Consider the following 16,813-nt stretch of genomic DNA (forward strand, 5'->3'; position numbering starts at 1 on the left):
AGTGTGTGTGTGTGTGTGTGTGTGTGTGTGTGTGTGTGTGTGTGTGTGTGTGTGTGTGCATGTTTGTTAGCCTACTCTCTTGTAACACATCTAATCTTTTGCACTTGTGGGATCTAATTGAGTTGCAAGTGCAATGAAAATATTACATTTTAAAAAAGTTCAATTTCTCTCTGGTAACATTAAACTTTGGTCTTTTTTTATTACAGGAACATATATCTATACAGAGAGTTCAGGCAAGTCAAAGAACGACACAGCTCGGCTGATCAGCCGTGACATCAGCGTGCCAGCAGACGGCATCTGCCTTGTGTTCTGGTACAACATGCACGGAGGTGACATTGGCACGCTGAACGTCTATGCTAGTCAGGGAGGTTAGTGTTTCCACCTTTCCACTTTTTTTAACTGTTGTCTTTACGTGTATATTTGAGCCAGTGTGGTGGAATCAGGCTCTCGTCAATTTTTGGGCATATTGAGTTATTGGTATCATCCTAAAACTTGTTCATTTGTCTTGCTTTCGATGAAAAAATTATCCCTCCATCTTTAATAGAAATGGAGATATTTAGGATTGAAGGAGTTCGGGGTCACCTGGTTTAAGGGGTAAAATTAGCGAGAAAATGGCCGCGAAAGCTTGGTAAATTCTAAAGCTGGAGAGTCCATGGAAACTGTAAATTTATATTTTTGTGCCTTTAATCAACGTTTTTTGGTGAAATCCTCAAAGGAATGTGTTTGTAAATGAACATAAAAGGTGTTGAGCTAAAAAAACAAAAATTTGATAAAAATTGCTAAGCGGGGAGAAAACTGTTGTTTTCTTCGATTTCATTATTTTGACGAGAGCCTGATTCCACCATGCTGCCTCACATATCATTAATTTATGGTTGAAAAAGCTTGTCCTTATTGGTTGAATAGGGTTTTTTTTTGTTAACGCGAAATGTTTTTTATCTTATGTGAATGAAGTATTAAACGCAGTGATCATGTCATCTATGTAAAGTGCTCAGAGCTTTACTCATATGGGATAAAACGCTATATAAAAACAATTTATTATTATAAATGTTATTATTATATTCAAACTAGTCTTAAACCAGGGGGCTCACTGGTCTTAAGATATGAAGCCTGGTTCTAATGCTCAAAAACCAGGCTTTAATCTTTAGTTCATATGTGTATGGTTAGATCTTCTTCTTCTTCATCTTCTTTTTCTTCTTCGTCTCCTCCTCCTCCTCCTCCTCTTCATGAGACAAATCTGATACAAAATGTTTCTCTTAAAAAAAAACCCCTATAATTTTTTTAAATTGTGGTGTTTTTCCATCATCCATTGGCACAATTTTTTAAAACACTTTGAGCCCTTGCTACTGGTTTATGAAATTTCCTGTATGCCTAGCCACCGGTACATTCATTGGTGAGCGAGACCTTATCTCCAGCCCGGCTAGCTTGGGACAAAATGCACACACGGGAAATGGTGTTTACTCTACAGGATATTATTGATTATTTTGAAGATTTTTCTGAATTAGATGCTTGTAATGATAAGGACTACCCTGTCAATTGGGATATGGAAAGTGATTCTGATTATCTTTTTTAAATAAGTATTATAATAATAAATAGCATTTGTATAGCGCATATCCCCGCTAAACAGCAGGCTCTATGCGCTTTACACTATATTATTACCCCAGCAGACCATAGAACACTCCGAAACATTCTCAGCTTCCCAGGAAGTATACAGTGCAAGCAACTAATTAAGCGCTTTAACACTAACAAACTGACAAGATCCTTCGCTGTCTATTGCCGGGTACCCATTCCCACCTGGGTGAAGTGAGGAAAATTTGTGTAAAGTGCCTTTCCCAAGGACACAACATAGGGCCCCTGACGGGATTCGAACCCTCAACCTTACGGTTGCGAGTCCGAGAGCCTAACCACTAGGCTACTGACGCCACTCAGGAGCTCAGGCATAGGGGCATAGTAGCCTCAATAGGTCAGGGCTCAAAGGGTTAAGGATGCTACTCTATTCTGGTTCTACCTGTGTGTTCTGTCAATGCAATGCACACAACTGTTTCACAGTATTATTAGTCTTGTGATAATGTGATGACAGTTACAGTTTTCTGGCAAAATCTAATATGCTCTGTTTGTAGGCTCCCGAGGAAATCCACTGTGGTCGCGAGTAGGAGATCAAGGACAGCGTTGGATGCTCAGCACCATTCACATCACAACAGCTATCTTGCAACACCCTGCTAGCCCCTCAATAAAGGTACTGCCTGTGTATATATGAGTACATTTAGTATATTTATCTATATCACTTTTTACTTGTCACCATGGCGATGTTGTTCTGGTGGTGCCCCACTCCTTGGTACAGTAGAACACAGCTGCAGCAGGACTTTTGGTTCTAGAAGAAAAATCCTGCTGCAGGCAAGTTCCCGCTACAGGAATGCAAAGGGGAAATTACTGGAAAATTTATGAAAATCCACACGATTACCTCCCTTCAACATCAATAAAATTTGAGCTTTAGATTGGTCTTCCTTTTCTTGTCAACTTCGATGTAGAACTGGTGAAATGGAGGCGTGCATATGCCTTAGATCAAAGATCACAATTCAATGAATCAGGAATCACACACTAGATCGATCAACTTGCTCTCCTCTTCTTTTGCTATCTGGCTAGCCTATGCTTATACTTAACGTCTAGGCTATGGCACATCACTTTTAGAGTGGCTCAAGTAACGCGTCTCTCCGCACCATCTCTCTCTGCCGCCTGCCCCACCTCACTCATCACTAGACTAACCAATCGCAACACAGCACTGCTGACTGCCTGTTTGGAGCCTGTCTACAGCTCCCCCCCCCAACTAGAGCTCACTTGATCTCTTCCACTGTATCCGAGTTCGTAAATTTCCTTGCCCTGCTGAAAAAAAGCATAAGTAATTGAGTTTACATAGGAAAAAAACCGGGGATTCCGGTAAGGTCCCGCGGTAGGGTTGGTCTCACGGGTGCTGCTATAGTCATGTTCTACTGTATAACCAAAGATCGTACATAAGAAGATTGTTCACTCTGCCTAAAAAGTGTCTGCGGAAGGCCGTGCATTGCTTCAGATGGCGCTGCAGTTTTTGTTTTGAAGCTATTTTTCGTTTCTCCAGAAGAAGAATAGGAATAGTACTGTTTGTTAGTTTCACTTTTATGGTTTTTCACGCAAGAAGGGTAACTCTGTTCTTTTTCAAAGAGGGCGCCACCGAATTTGGAGGACACTATTTCAATTGGCTCAAAGAGAGGGGTGAACTATCTTGTTATGTACGATCTTTGGTATAACAGGCCTCCGAGCTTCCCAGTCTCTGCTTTGATGTATTATTTCATGAATTTGTAGGACCTCGTATATCATCTTTGCCGGTTGCTATCTGCATAGGGAACAAAATTTGAAAAGCCCAGTCTAAAGGCATTTGACCTAAACTTACTTTACTTACTTTACTTTACTTTTTTTTCGGCTTTTACCAGTGGGTGTCGCGGGTAGATACAGGCGTCTGTCTGAAGCAAGACGAGTGGCTTGTAGGAGGGACATCCCGTGAGCTCCTTGGGTGTCTGCTACAGATTCACTCCAGCATCGCCTTGACCTAAACACAATCTTAAAATCTTTTTTTCATCAATAATTCACAATAATTTTTATTATAAATTGTACAAAATCAAGAGGCTAAAATGTGTATTAGACTTATAGAAAAGTATTTTTATTTTCTCAAACGTATCTGACTGTTCCATATGCAAATAGCGAAATGCGGTGACGTTATGTAGGCTATATATTTATATCTTTTTGTGGTATTAAGTGTATGTGTGTTGTACATTGATAAAAGGAGTGATTTTACATTTAGTTTTCAAACCACTGCACACGCCAAAGGCAGGTATATACATTCTGCTCTGTGACATCATGTTGAGAGGGGAAAGATGCTGGATTCACTTTTACTCTTTTTCTCTGTAAGATTTTAAATTATTAACTTGTTCATACACAGAATAGTTGGCTGTACTGTCTGTCTGTCTGTCTGTCTGTCTGTCTGTCTGTCTGTCTGTCTGTCTGTCTGTCTGTCTGTCTGTCTGTCTGTCTGTCTGTCAAGAAATAAGAGTCTTGTTTCTTTCAGATGGTGGTGGGTGGTTGGTGGGTGCTCTGGTCTAGTTTACTCTTTCTTTCCTATTAAACATCTATTGGCCTAATCTTTCCTCCTTCTTTTTCATGTTTGTTACTCTCTTGTAGAACCCCTAATCTTCGGCAGTTACATGACTATATTGTGTTGCAAGTGCGGTAAAACTCTTCCTGAAAAAAACTTTCAGATGGTGTTTGAAGGTGTCATGGAATCTGGATACCAAGGAGACATTGGCCTTGATGATATTGAGCAACACACGGGATCCTGTTTGGAACATGGAGGTGAGCACACACTTGCCTCCTCTCACAACTTACTTAGTAACAGCATCAACAACATCAACAAAACAACAACAAAGCAACAACAAAACAACAACAACCAACTTACTTTCACGAACCTGTTTTTTTTTTGGGGGGGGGGTTGTTTCTTGTGTACCTTTGTGAGCATATTTATTATTTTTATTTATTTCATTTTTCACTCAAAAACATGAAATTAACTTACTGAAGACATGGTGTGCTTTTACCACCTGCAGGCACAGAAGTAGTTAATGTTTTAACACACCAGCTGTATGCTGACATTTTATCGTTTGCACTTTTATACACCTATTTTCTTTAGAATTTTCTTGCCTGTCTTTTTTTCTCTCCTTCTCTTCTACAATTAAAGAGTAAAGTGGTCCACCTTTGAAATGAACTCTGTATGTCTTGTGGTGCTACACATTGCACCTTTGCTAGTTGGGTGGTTGGGGGGCACCACTGGTAGGTCCTTCTTCTTTACTTTCCCCTCTGTTGTTTCTGTCTGTCTGTTTTACTTTTCTCCAGTATTAAATGACCATTATTGTGTTGATAGGCTTCTCTTCACTCAAACCAATGATAGTACATAACAAGATGGGCCACTTCTCTCTTTGAGCCAATTAAAAAAGTGTCCTCAAAATTTGGTGGCGCCCTCTTCACAAAAGCGCACTCTTTGCGAACAGAGTTACCCTACTTGAGTTTAAAAAATCAAAGTGAAACTAGCAAGTTTTGGGATAAATTTAGGGAGAACGCTTTTTTAAAATGGTTACGCTGACAAAAAACCTCTTCCGGAGGAAAGGGTGATGGTTTTCTTCATTTAATTTGACTTTAGAATGAAAGGCGAGAGGTCATTAAAATTTAAAAAAACTAAAACTCCGCACTGAACGTACCTGAACTGCTGATGAACAGCAGTCGATCTGCGCACGCAAGGAGGTGCTATTCCTATTCTTCTTCTGGAAAAACGAAAGAGAGCTTCAAAACAGACTGCAGCGCCATCTGAAGTAAAGAGCATACTTCCTGCGGACACTTTTTTGGCTGAGTGGCCCATCTTGTTATTCACTATCTTTGCTCAAACTAACATACAAGCACCTTTACTATCCCTCTATTGTTTCCATCTGTCTGTCTAACTGTTTTTGCTTTGGCTCTACACTAAGTGACTATTACTGTATCAATGTGCTTCTCTTTATTCAAACAAAACAAACAACATTTTTAAAAAACTTTCTGCTCTAAAATTTTCTCAGTTCACCTCCTTCTGTGCTCTTTAACAATGTTTTGCCGTCTGCTTTCATCTCCACTTTCACCAAACCCCCTCACTTTCTTTGTCCCCTCCCCCCCCTGTGGGCTCCTGACTCTTTCTGCAGCCTTCCTACAACTACTCCTTGGCTCCTTCTTACTGCTGTCTTTCAGCCACACCCTGATCTTATGGTGGGTAAAATCTAGCCTTCTCGAACAAAGGGAAAAAATCTCGGAGGTCCCATGTGCAAGTTGAGCACGTTAAAGATCCCTTGGTTGTCTAAAATTGATAAGAGTATGCTTCGGCCACCACCTGGGCAAAATTTTTAAAATTTCCTATTAACTGAAAATGTTTAATATGTACCGCGCACTCATTTGACCTTTTGCAGTTGTGAACACTCACTTTTAAAAAAATAATAAAAGAATGAAAAACAAACATCTTGTGACAGGTTTGTGTGACTTTGAGGACAGCAAAATCTGCGGATTTACCAATGATGCAACTGCAGACTTCTCTTGGACAAGAGCCAGTGGTTCTACAGATTCGTACGGAACTGGTCCCAAGTCTGACCACACCTATGACTCCGCTGCAGGTAGGTCAACCCCTGCATGACACAGGGTCAGTTTATGAGGCGTTCTTTCAAAATGGGTTGATACTCAGATTTATATAGGCCCTAAGCACCACGGACACAGATAGATACTCCAGATTTATGGGTTTGGCTTGTACAACTTATTATGCGAACTAATGAAAGACATACTTAACTTGAGAGAAAAAAACCAAATCAGGTCAAAATCTAAAAGTTTTATGTGTCTAATTTCAGCTGACATCTCCAGGCATGGATTGCGAGAAGTAACTCATTTTGTCAGCTCACCTCACATTTATGCTTCATCGATTCATCAAGCACAATGCTAGATTACCAAACTTTTGATTTAGCAGTTGTTTGCCTGTAATTGGATCTGGTTTGTAAATAGAACAAACAGTCTCTAAAAAAAGGCAAAGATTTCTTTAAGCTGAAAAAGTACGGTATCCATTGAATTATTTACACAAAGCATGTCTAATAGAAACAGTTCAGCAAATTACGATACTGGTTAAAGGGGATTTGTGGACAGGTTCAGAGAGTAGGTAGGTGGGGGGGGGGGGGGGGGGGGGGGGGGAAAAAAAAAGAAAAAAAAAAGGGGGGGGCGGCGGATAGTTTAAACAATTTTTTTTTTTAGATTGGGACAGGTAGGGGTGGAGGGGGGGGGGGGGGAGGAGGAGATATGTTATTTTTTAGAAATATTTTTTTCTTACTTTATATACGAGATACAGGGCCAGGGGAGGAAGGATGATGTAAAAATCTTCTTCCTGGTTGTCTCTTGGTTTCTATGGGAAATGTTGTCAGTATGAGTTTCAGTTACGAAAATGGAGCAAAAAGAGGCTGATGACTCTTGTACGTTAATAGAGATCACTGTGTGATTAGTTCTTCTAGATCGTTTTTGGACAATGTCTTAAAGTTCTGTTCACATATTATAAAAAAGGTTTTCTTCTCTCAGAATTTTAATTAATTTTGGTTTTTGGGTGAGATTCAATGGGGGGCTCTCGTGGCCTAGAGGTTAAGGTGTTTTCCTCTCATTCAAAGGTCCCGGGTTCGAATCCGGGTAGCAACCGAAAAATTTTCTTCTCTAAAATTGTCTCCTTTCACCTCCTTTCCTGCTCTCTAGCAATGTTCTGTCGTCTGCTTTCAATTCCACTTTCTGCCCCCACCCCGCATCTCCTTTGCTCCCTCATCTGGGATCCTGACTCTTTCTGCAGCCTTTCTACTGTTACTCCTTGGCTCCTCCTTACTGCTGTCTTTCTGCCACACCCCTGATCTTCTGGTGGGAAAGATCTACACCTAGCCTTCTCGGACAAGGGCGAAAAATCTCGGAGGGCCCGTGTGCAAGTTGCGCACGTTAAAGATCCCTTGGTGGTCTAAAATCGATAAGAGTAGGCTTCGGCCGCCACCCGGGCAAAATTCAAAATTTCCTACCAACTGAAAATATTAGGTGTGTCCCGCGCGCTCATATGACCTTATGCAGTTGCGAGCGCCGTAAAACACTTTACAAAAACAAAAAATGAGATTCAATCCTTTCATATAAGAGCTCAAATACTAGCTGTATAACTACTTTGTATTGGTTTTGTCAAAAAAGCTGCTTTCAAAAAAGCATTCAAAATTTGCATTTAACAAAACTGGCCAGCTTTGTTTAAGCTATTAAACACAAGAACAATTTGAATTGCCAAAACATATGCACACAGTGGAAGCCACTTATTACTGTAAAAATCATGCTAGCATCTTTTTGGACATGTGGTATTTGTTTTTGCTTTTTTTGTTCCATTCACTCTTTTCACTTTTTTCTCTGTTTTTTTCAGGTTCATACTTGTATATTTTCTTTGTTCAATTTACTCATTTCCCTTTTTTCTCTGTATCGTTTAGTACATGTACACCTTTTTGGTTCCACTCACTCATTTCACTTTTTTTTTCTGTATTATTCAGGATCCTACATTTACACAGAAGCATCTTCCCCCCGAGTGGCGGGAGATGTCGCTCGTGTCATTGGACCAGTGCATAGTCCCACCACTGCGAAATGCGCCAAGTTTTTCTACCATATGTATGGCACTAGCATGGGCACTCTGAAAGTGTATCTTAAAAGCCAAAACCGACTGAACCCGCCTGTATTGACGCTCAGTGGGAACCACAAGGATTCTTGGCTGCCCGCCGAATTTAACATCAGCAGCAGCGTCAGTTACCAGGTAAGACCTCAACCAGCTGTCATCTTTTAGGTAAGACTTCTCACAGCTGTCTTCTTACTTACATGGTTACTTAGTAGGAGAATAGGCATCATCGCAGGAAGTTGCTGCGATCTATCAGGTAAGACTGCAGACAGCTGTCATCTATTAAATTAGGTAAGTCTGCCAACTGCTGTTATCTATTAGATTAGGTAAATCTACAGACAGCTGTTATCTATTAGGTAATTCTGCAAAGAGCTGTTGTCTATTAGGTAAGGCTACACACTGCTGTCATCTATTAGGTATGACTGCTAACAGCTGTCATCTATTAGATATGACTGCAAACAGCTGTCATCTAGGACCTATTTGGTAAGTCTGCAAACAGCTGTCATCTATTAGACACGCTGGCTTGATTCTTTTATTGGATTTGCACACCCTAATCTCTATTGTAGATATCTGTTTTCCATCTCAGGGAAATCACTGAAAGAGAATGTGTTCCAGTTGCCACTCTCTATGCAGCTTTCTTTGCAGTGATGTTTGAATGTGTGGCTAGCTACACTGGCATTACACTTTATCATTTGAGATGAAATACTTATATATCTCAACAGCTGGACTATGTCATGCCTTGTCTTCGAGGGAGTATTCCTACTCTTGGGCGGTGCTGGCTGCTGAACCATTAGAGCAAAAATTATGTCATTCTATGTGTTTTCGCAATGATAGTTTTGAAAATCATTTTCATTACATTTTTCTGATATTCTATTATCAGTGCAAGTAAAGGTAGCAGTAATTATTGTTAATGCCTTAATGTCACATTGTCTTTGTGTTTAAGGTAACAACCAATGTATTTCAGCACCTGTAAAGGTAGTAGCAATTATCATTAATGCCTCAACATCACATTGTCTTGATACAGATTGTGTTTGAGGGAACGGTCAACGGAATAGCCAGCGACATGGCCATTGATGACCTCTCTATTTCGGATGGTCCTTGTCCTGCCCCGGGGTCATGTGACTTTGAAAACGGTTTCTGCCTATACAGCAACAGAGAGGGTACAGATGATTTCGACTGGGACATCAATCAAGATCCAGCTGATAACTTTTATTCTAGCCGTGGCCCCTATGCAGACCACACACTGGGAGTCCAGGGTACATTTCTATTGATTGCATAGTGTAAGACTCTGCCATATGCCTTTAGAAAAGTGACATATGAAGGAGTCTTGCAATGGGCTGTCACTTTCTAAATAATTAATTCCTTTTGCTTCAACTGAGAATTTTGCTTGCTGATTTATTATTATGAATGAATTTTCTTCTTTGAAAATGTAATATACATATTGAAAAGAGGGCTTGCAAATCTGTAAAAAATCTAACAGAAGGCCTTTGAATATAGAATATCTTTTCTTATGCAATAGGACCTAACAGGTTATTAATGCTTTGGAACATACTGTTGCTCATTTATTCATCTTTAATATTACAGCTTGATGTCCTTTATAATCTTTCATATTAGAACATCAATTACATATTTTTTTTAAACTCAAAACTTTACATATGGGGAAATCTTGTCAACATTTGATCATAAAAGTTGCAAGACTATTGGGTCATCTTAACTAACAATGTAGAATTCCAAAGAATTTAACAAAATATGTCCCTGGATTTACTTCATCCCTCTGTTTCGCTTATCTTCTTTAGGTCACTTCATGATAGCGTACTCAGATAAGAGTAACAAGGGTGACACTGCGCAGCTCATATCAGAGGCACTACCCTCAACCAATGGCTCATGCCTGACCTTCTTTGTCTACTTCGACACTGGATTCATCACTTCAATCTCTCAGGGGTCTTTGACTGTTCTCTTAGATGATGATATCTTAGGCGACAGCCACCTCATACATAAAATGACAGTCAGCAAATATTCAGGAGCTTTTGTATGGGATCAAAAACAGGTAATTTTGTGAGCAGTAATTAAGAGCTGCGAGAATGCTTTAATATTTAATATGCAGTGACTGAGCTGATTCTCAAGGCACGACAATGCCGTAATATTATATTTCTAGTTATGTATGAATTTGTGAGGCAGCGTGGTGAAATCAGGCAGTCGTCAAAATAATGAAAGTCAAGAAACTGGCATTTTTCCGCAGGTTTGGGGATTTTTAACGAATTTTTGTTTTTTGGCACATCACTTTTCATTTCCTGTAAAAAAACACATGTCTCTGCGCATTTTACTGAAAAACATTGATTGAAAGCATAAAGGATGAAAGTTTTCAGTTTCCACATACTATCCAGCTAAGGAAATAACTCAACTTTGGCCATTTTCTTCTTAATTTTACCTCTGAAACCAGGCGACCCCCACCTGCTTCAATCGTCAATATCTTGACTTGTATTCAAGATAAATGGATTTTAAAAATCTAAAGCAAGGCAAATGGACAGGCTTTAGGATGATATCAATAACTTCAAACGCTCCAAAACTGACTAGCGCCTGGTTCCACCATGTTGTGACACATTTGTTTGCAAAGTCCCATAGCAAGAGCAGGGCCTCAAAAGTCTCTCTTTTGCACACAGCCTCAGAGTGGAACCCAAGAATAAAAAAACCAAGTGTAATTGTGAGTCAGCATGGAGAAACAGGCTCTTGTCAAAATAATGAAAGTGAAAAAAACTGGCATTTTTCTGCAGGTTTGGGAATTTTTATTAAATTTTTGGTTTTTGGCTCTCAACACCTTCATGTCCATTAAAGAACACATTTCTGTGTGGATTGTTGGCCTACTGAAAAACACCAATTAAAGGCATAAACAATGAACTTTCAAGCTAAGGAAATAACTAAACTATGGTGGCCATTTTCTCACTAATTTTATCTCTGAGACCGGGGGATCCCAACCTCCTTCAAACACAAACATCTCAATAAATGAACACTTTTGTAATTGAAAACAACACTAATGAAAAAGCTTTGAGATGATACCAATAACTCCCCTAGCCCCAAAACTGACTAATGCATGATTCCACTGCGTCATGACACATTTGCCTCTGCATGACTGCTTAATTGTAAAGGTTCAATGCCCAGATAGAAACAGTTAGACTATATTATTATATGAGGTGGGATACAGCATTGCAGCAGAAAGACAACAACACTGTAAAGATAAGGGTCATTGCACGGAAATCAAAATGCTGTCTTGCATGCAACCGTGAGGATTCGAACCAAAACGCTACAGACTTTACTTGATGGCAATGGTAGCTGGCATTTCAAAACATATCTCTAAACATTTGCTACTGGTTACTTCAAGTTAGAAAGAAAAGGAGAAAAAAATGTATCAGTTCAAAATTGCAATCAGCCCTCCTTTTTTACCAACTTCCCTCTAAAAAAACTTTGTAACACTTAAAGAATGAAATAGTAGATTGAATTAATTTTAAGTCTTGGACCGAGCTGCTGATTAACTCTATATCAATGATATAGCCCTGTACTCTTTCTTACTGTGGCTGGCCAACACAGACATTTAAGAAGTTCAGCAAGTGGGCTCGCTTTGGACATTCAGTATCTTTTTTTTTTGTTCGTAAATTTGGCTACACAGGCATCTATGATATAATAATATGGTTAACACCTTCGGGACCACAGACGTACATATAAAATGCGATCTGCGCCCTACCGAATTGAACCATCGACGTATATTTACGCGATGGCAATACCGCTATTTCAAGCTAGTCCAGATTTTTTCAAAATTATCCATGTTTTCCGACTGCTTGTTCAAGCACAGAAGAGTTGTTTCCCTTTCGAATTCACCGAAGTTGAAGCCAGTTTGAGTTGATTAGAAGTGAAAAAATGTCTTTAAAACGAGTATCTACAAGGGATGTGGGCGGCGGCTCTGGTCCTGGGGATAGGATCAGCTGGTATGGGGCCTGTCCAGAAGGTGTCAAGCTTTTCACTGCTGTATACAGAAGGTATGAGTTTGATTTTACGAGCAGGGAGGTTACGTTTTTGAGTATCTTGGTCTGTTTGTTGGAAAGCTATTTCCTTCTCAACCTTTATTGGTCTGACCGATAGCTTGCCTCTAAAGAATTGTTTCCATGTTTTGGCTTTTGCGTGTAGGTGGAAGTTTCCTGACTCGATTGTTGAAAATTCCTGATATGACTTCTGTTTCTATTTATTTTCTTACAAATTTGTGTTGGCAGAAAACAGGAAACAAAAAAACAAAGGTACCAATTTATCTTTACCAGGATTTAAGAGTTGATGGTAATATATGTGCTGTTTCTGCTCTTATAGTGAGGCAAAAATTCGTGGCTCAACTTGTTGTCAAATATTTCCGAAACTGTTGAACACAGATACTCCAGCTTTGCACAATGACTTGTATCAATTTATCTTAACATTTTGCCATCAAAAGGCTCATATAGTAAAAGCCCTTGCCTTTACAAGAATTTTGGGGGAAATCCAAAGAAACTGGGTGGTAAACATCGCCGATCGCCGTTTTGTGATGGGAGCGGAAGTTCGGTGTACTTGCCGATCGGCAAGATGGGATGGCAAACAGTTAAAGGATATATATTTTTGTAAACACCGGCTAGAAAATTCCTTACTAAATACGAACAAAAAACGGAAGTGGGTGGTTTCAACAGATTTTAAATGGTTTGCAGCGAGGGCAATATTGCTTTAAAAAGCAAGTCCATCATTTTTTTGTAAATGCTATATTGTGCTTATTGAACGCCTGTTTTGAGAACCTTAATGCAAAAAATGTGTTCACCATAAATTTATTTCTTGTAAGAAGTTTTGCGCATAAAAAGTACCATTGGTGAGCTGTGAGGTAGGCCATATGTGTGAACAAAATTTGTATGAGAAGCGGGAAGTGCTGTGAACAATCCCATTTTCCTCATGACGGAGATTTATAGTATTTTATATACATGTAAATTCATTTTAAAAAAGGTTTAAAATTTAGCCTAGATATGGAAAAATATGATTAAGCTAAGACAAATTGATACTCAAACTGCTATTCAAAGTATGGGTGACATTGCACGTTCACCTGTTAAGGAGATGTTTAAGGATAAGTTGCGCCATGAATTATGATCGCACTATAGTTTTAATGCATGGGACCACCGCTTAAGATGTGCTTTATGGGGCACCTTCTGCCTGATACTTTGTGCTGGAGAATTTCACTTCTGGCTTTAAATATCTGATATTCGAGGTAGTCTGTATGGTTGTATGTTGTAAACATTGACCACTTACGTATACATTGACTACTTACGTATACACTGACCACTTACGTATACATTGACCACTTACGTATACATTGACCACTTACGTATACATTGACCACTTACGTATACTTTGACCACCTATGCATATTATATATATATGAGGCAGCGTGGTGGAATCAGGCTCTCGTCAATTTTTGGGATTGAAGAGTTATTAGTATCATCTTAAAGCTTGTTCACTGGTCTTTATTTGGAAGAAAAAAGTATCCATTTATCTTGAATACAAGTCGGGATATTTGCAAAAGAAGGAGGTGGAGATCACCTGTTTTCAGAGGTACTGTTAGTGAGAAAATGGCCGCTAAAGATTAGCTATTTGCTTAGCTTTAGAGTCCGTGGTAACTGAAAATTTACATTTTCTGTGCCTTTAATCAATGTTTTTATGAACAATCCACACAGAAATGAGTTTTTAAATGGGAATGAAAGGTGTTGAGCCAAAAAACAAAAATTGGATAAAAATTTAAAAAACCAGCAGAAAAATGCAAGTTTCTTCACTTTGATTATTTTGACGAGAGCCTGATTCCACCACGCTGCCTCACATACTGACTACTTACGTGTACACTGACTTCTGACATAATATACATTGACCACTTACCGAAGTATTTTTTACCGTGGGATGTTGAGGTGGGCCAGACACAGGTTCAGTCCTAAGTTTTTCATCTGCCTGTGCAGTCACCTAGGGATGTCTGTATTCAAGGTTAGGTAAAAACATATATTATTATGTCCATTCTTTTTGCCTCCAACAGCAAGTATAGCTTGGTCTCACATACAGTGAGAATTCAAAGACTCTCTTCATGATAAAGCCAAATTATATGCTGAGTTCATGCGAATGATCAATGATCTTTTTCCTTCCATTTTTACATTTGTCACATTGCAAACTTTCCAAATTTGATTCCGTTGTAATTTTCAGTTGAACATCACATCCAGTAAGCCGTATCAGATCTTGTTTGAAGCCAAAACAGGAGACCCACTCTACGGTGACATTGCTTTGGATGATATTACAGTCAGTCCAGGGCTGTGCTCCGGACCTCCCCCGAGGTTTCAATGTAGTGACGGCTCTGGGAAATCTCTGCCAGCAGATCAGGTCAGCACACACTTAATACATCAGTTACTACATTTCTGCGGCATCGTGGTGAAATTAGGTGCTCGTCAAAATGTTGAAATCAAAGAAAACTGCATTTTTCCATCAGTTTGGACATTTTTATAGAATTTTTCTGTTATTGCTCAACACCTTTTATGTCCATTTAGGTACACATTTCTGTATGGATACTACTGAAAAACATCGAGTAAAGGCACCAAAAAAATGGTACATTTCTATTTTCCAAGGAATCTCAAACTATGGACGTCAGCAGTGAAAACAAACATCAGCACATGCTAACTCATCTTAATTAAGACTTCAAAAAACAATTATTTAGCCACTTGTAGAACACAATGCTAAAGGTGCATGTGTATCTGAACCCTCCCCCCCCCCCCCCCCTAAAAAAACAAACCCAAATAGTACTATCTTCTAGTGCCTGCAGTATTTTTGTAATAGTAGGCCTACTGGATTATCAAACTGCGTTTTTGTAGTTTTTTTCAAAAAATATGTTTTTTATGAAAAATTTCAGGTGTGTGACTTCAAAGCCGATTGTAACTCAGGCTCTGACGAAGCCCACTGCGGAAGTTGTACCTTTGAGCAGGATACGTGTGGCCTGGCCAGTGTTTCTGATGGTTCCTACCGCTGGAAGCAAGCCAAGGACTCGACAGCACCTGACGTGATGGAGAGGTTTGGTGCGGATCACACCTTTGGTAACACGAGTGGCCACTTTATGTACGTGAGCGGAAGTTCCGGACGTTATGATAACTGGGCAACACTGGCCACACCGACTTTGCCACCAACGTATGAGAAGTGCCAGCTTGAGTTCTACTACCAGCGCACAGGTGGCAACCTGAGAGTTTCTGTCCAGGTACATCTATTTACGCTATGTCTCCGTAAACAAATAAGGCTTTCCATTGTGGATGTGCATAGGATTTTTATGTCACATGGCGGTCATGGTAGTTTTTTTTTAAGATGGAAAAGTCAGATGTTCAGGTCAAAGTATGTATAGGGGTGTCATTTTAGAGTAAAGGTAATTTTTGAAATATGAAAAAGAGAAGCAATCCGGTCAAAGTATTTATGGTAGGATGCTGTTTTAGATGGGTAGTCTATCACATTGTGAAAGGTTTGCCTTTTCTGGCCACTGATTGTTTTGAGCAAAGCTTGTCTTGTTATGGCAGTGTCTAGTGTAATATAATAATAATAATAATAATAATAATAATAATAATAATAATAATAATAATAATAATAATAATATTATAAGAATATAAGAATAATGATAATATTAGTAATTATGATAATGATTTTGATAATAACATGATGGCCGTAATGGTCATTTTTATATAGCAAATATCCATGCTCTACAGCATGCTCTGTGTGCTATCATTACCTCACCAGACCTTAGATTGTAATGTCTTGTCAGACTCACTGCACTATTCTAGATTGTCTTTCAGAGCATCTTTCCAACACACTTAACTCACTCTTTTAGAGCATCTTTCCAGCACGCTTAACTCACTCTTTTAGAGCATCTTTCCAGCACGCTTAACTCACTCTTTTAGAGCATCTTTCCAGCACGCTTAACTCACTCAACCCTAGGCCTACACTTCCGGGTTGTCTGTTCTCCCTAGATATTTTTACCACTTTTTGAAAAATTGAAAAAAATACTAAATTTTAACGTATCCTACCCACATATTGCGCACAATATTATTCAAACCTTTATTTGTGTGTATTGAAAATTTGAAGGCAAAGTATGTCATAGTTTATATGAAATACTCCGTGGAAGAAGGTCTATATACCAAGTCAAAAAGTAAACAAAAAGAAAGGAAGTACGTTCAAATTTCTCACTCCCCCTCACATGTTTCACAAATATAGCTTTCTTTGATCTTAATTTGGGCTTGCACTTCAGGTCATAGTATGTTTCAAATGAAAAATGGTTACTCTTCTAATTAGGCTATAGTCTGCTTCACACAAAAGTAGTGTTTTCGGTTACAAAGGAAAATTTTCCATATCGATACCGTCGGTGTTAGGGTTGGAGCATTGCACGCACATACCGATATTATCAGCAATAGAGCTGGGTGAGTTAAAGCACAGGTGATACACCCAAAAGCCCTATTGTAGCTCGTATTCACATACAAGTAATGTAAATTCCAGAACGGCCTTCACCAT

At 39.1% G+C, this 16,813-nt stretch overlaps 1 protein-coding gene across 1 annotated transcript in view; it reads left to right on the forward strand.

Annotated features, from left to right (window-relative positions):
- The window catches only part of LOC118478317 (MAM and LDL-receptor class A domain-containing protein 2-like), a 38,705-nt gene that overhangs the window by 3,187 nt on the left and 18,705 nt on the right, over positions 1 to 16,813 (forward strand). Inside the window, exons 4-12 of the mRNA XM_035971727.1 lie at positions 207 to 368; positions 2,118 to 2,233; positions 4,284 to 4,377; positions 6,066 to 6,206; positions 8,127 to 8,383; positions 9,270 to 9,501; positions 10,042 to 10,292; positions 14,483 to 14,656; positions 15,180 to 15,518. Coding sequence (XP_035827620.1) covers positions 207 to 368; positions 2,118 to 2,233; positions 4,284 to 4,377; positions 6,066 to 6,206; positions 8,127 to 8,383; positions 9,270 to 9,501; positions 10,042 to 10,292; positions 14,483 to 14,656; positions 15,180 to 15,518 — 1,766 coding nt within the window. The remainder of the gene's footprint in view (positions 1 to 206; positions 369 to 2,117; positions 2,234 to 4,283; positions 4,378 to 6,065; positions 6,207 to 8,126; positions 8,384 to 9,269; positions 9,502 to 10,041; positions 10,293 to 14,482; positions 14,657 to 15,179; positions 15,519 to 16,813) is intronic.

The sequence above is a fragment of the Aplysia californica genome, unplaced genomic scaffold (assembly GCF_000002075.1).
Source record: "Aplysia californica isolate F4 #8 unplaced genomic scaffold, AplCal3.0 scaffold00489, whole genome shotgun sequence".
Taxonomy (NCBI): domain Eukaryota; kingdom Metazoa; phylum Mollusca; class Gastropoda; order Aplysiida; family Aplysiidae; genus Aplysia; species Aplysia californica.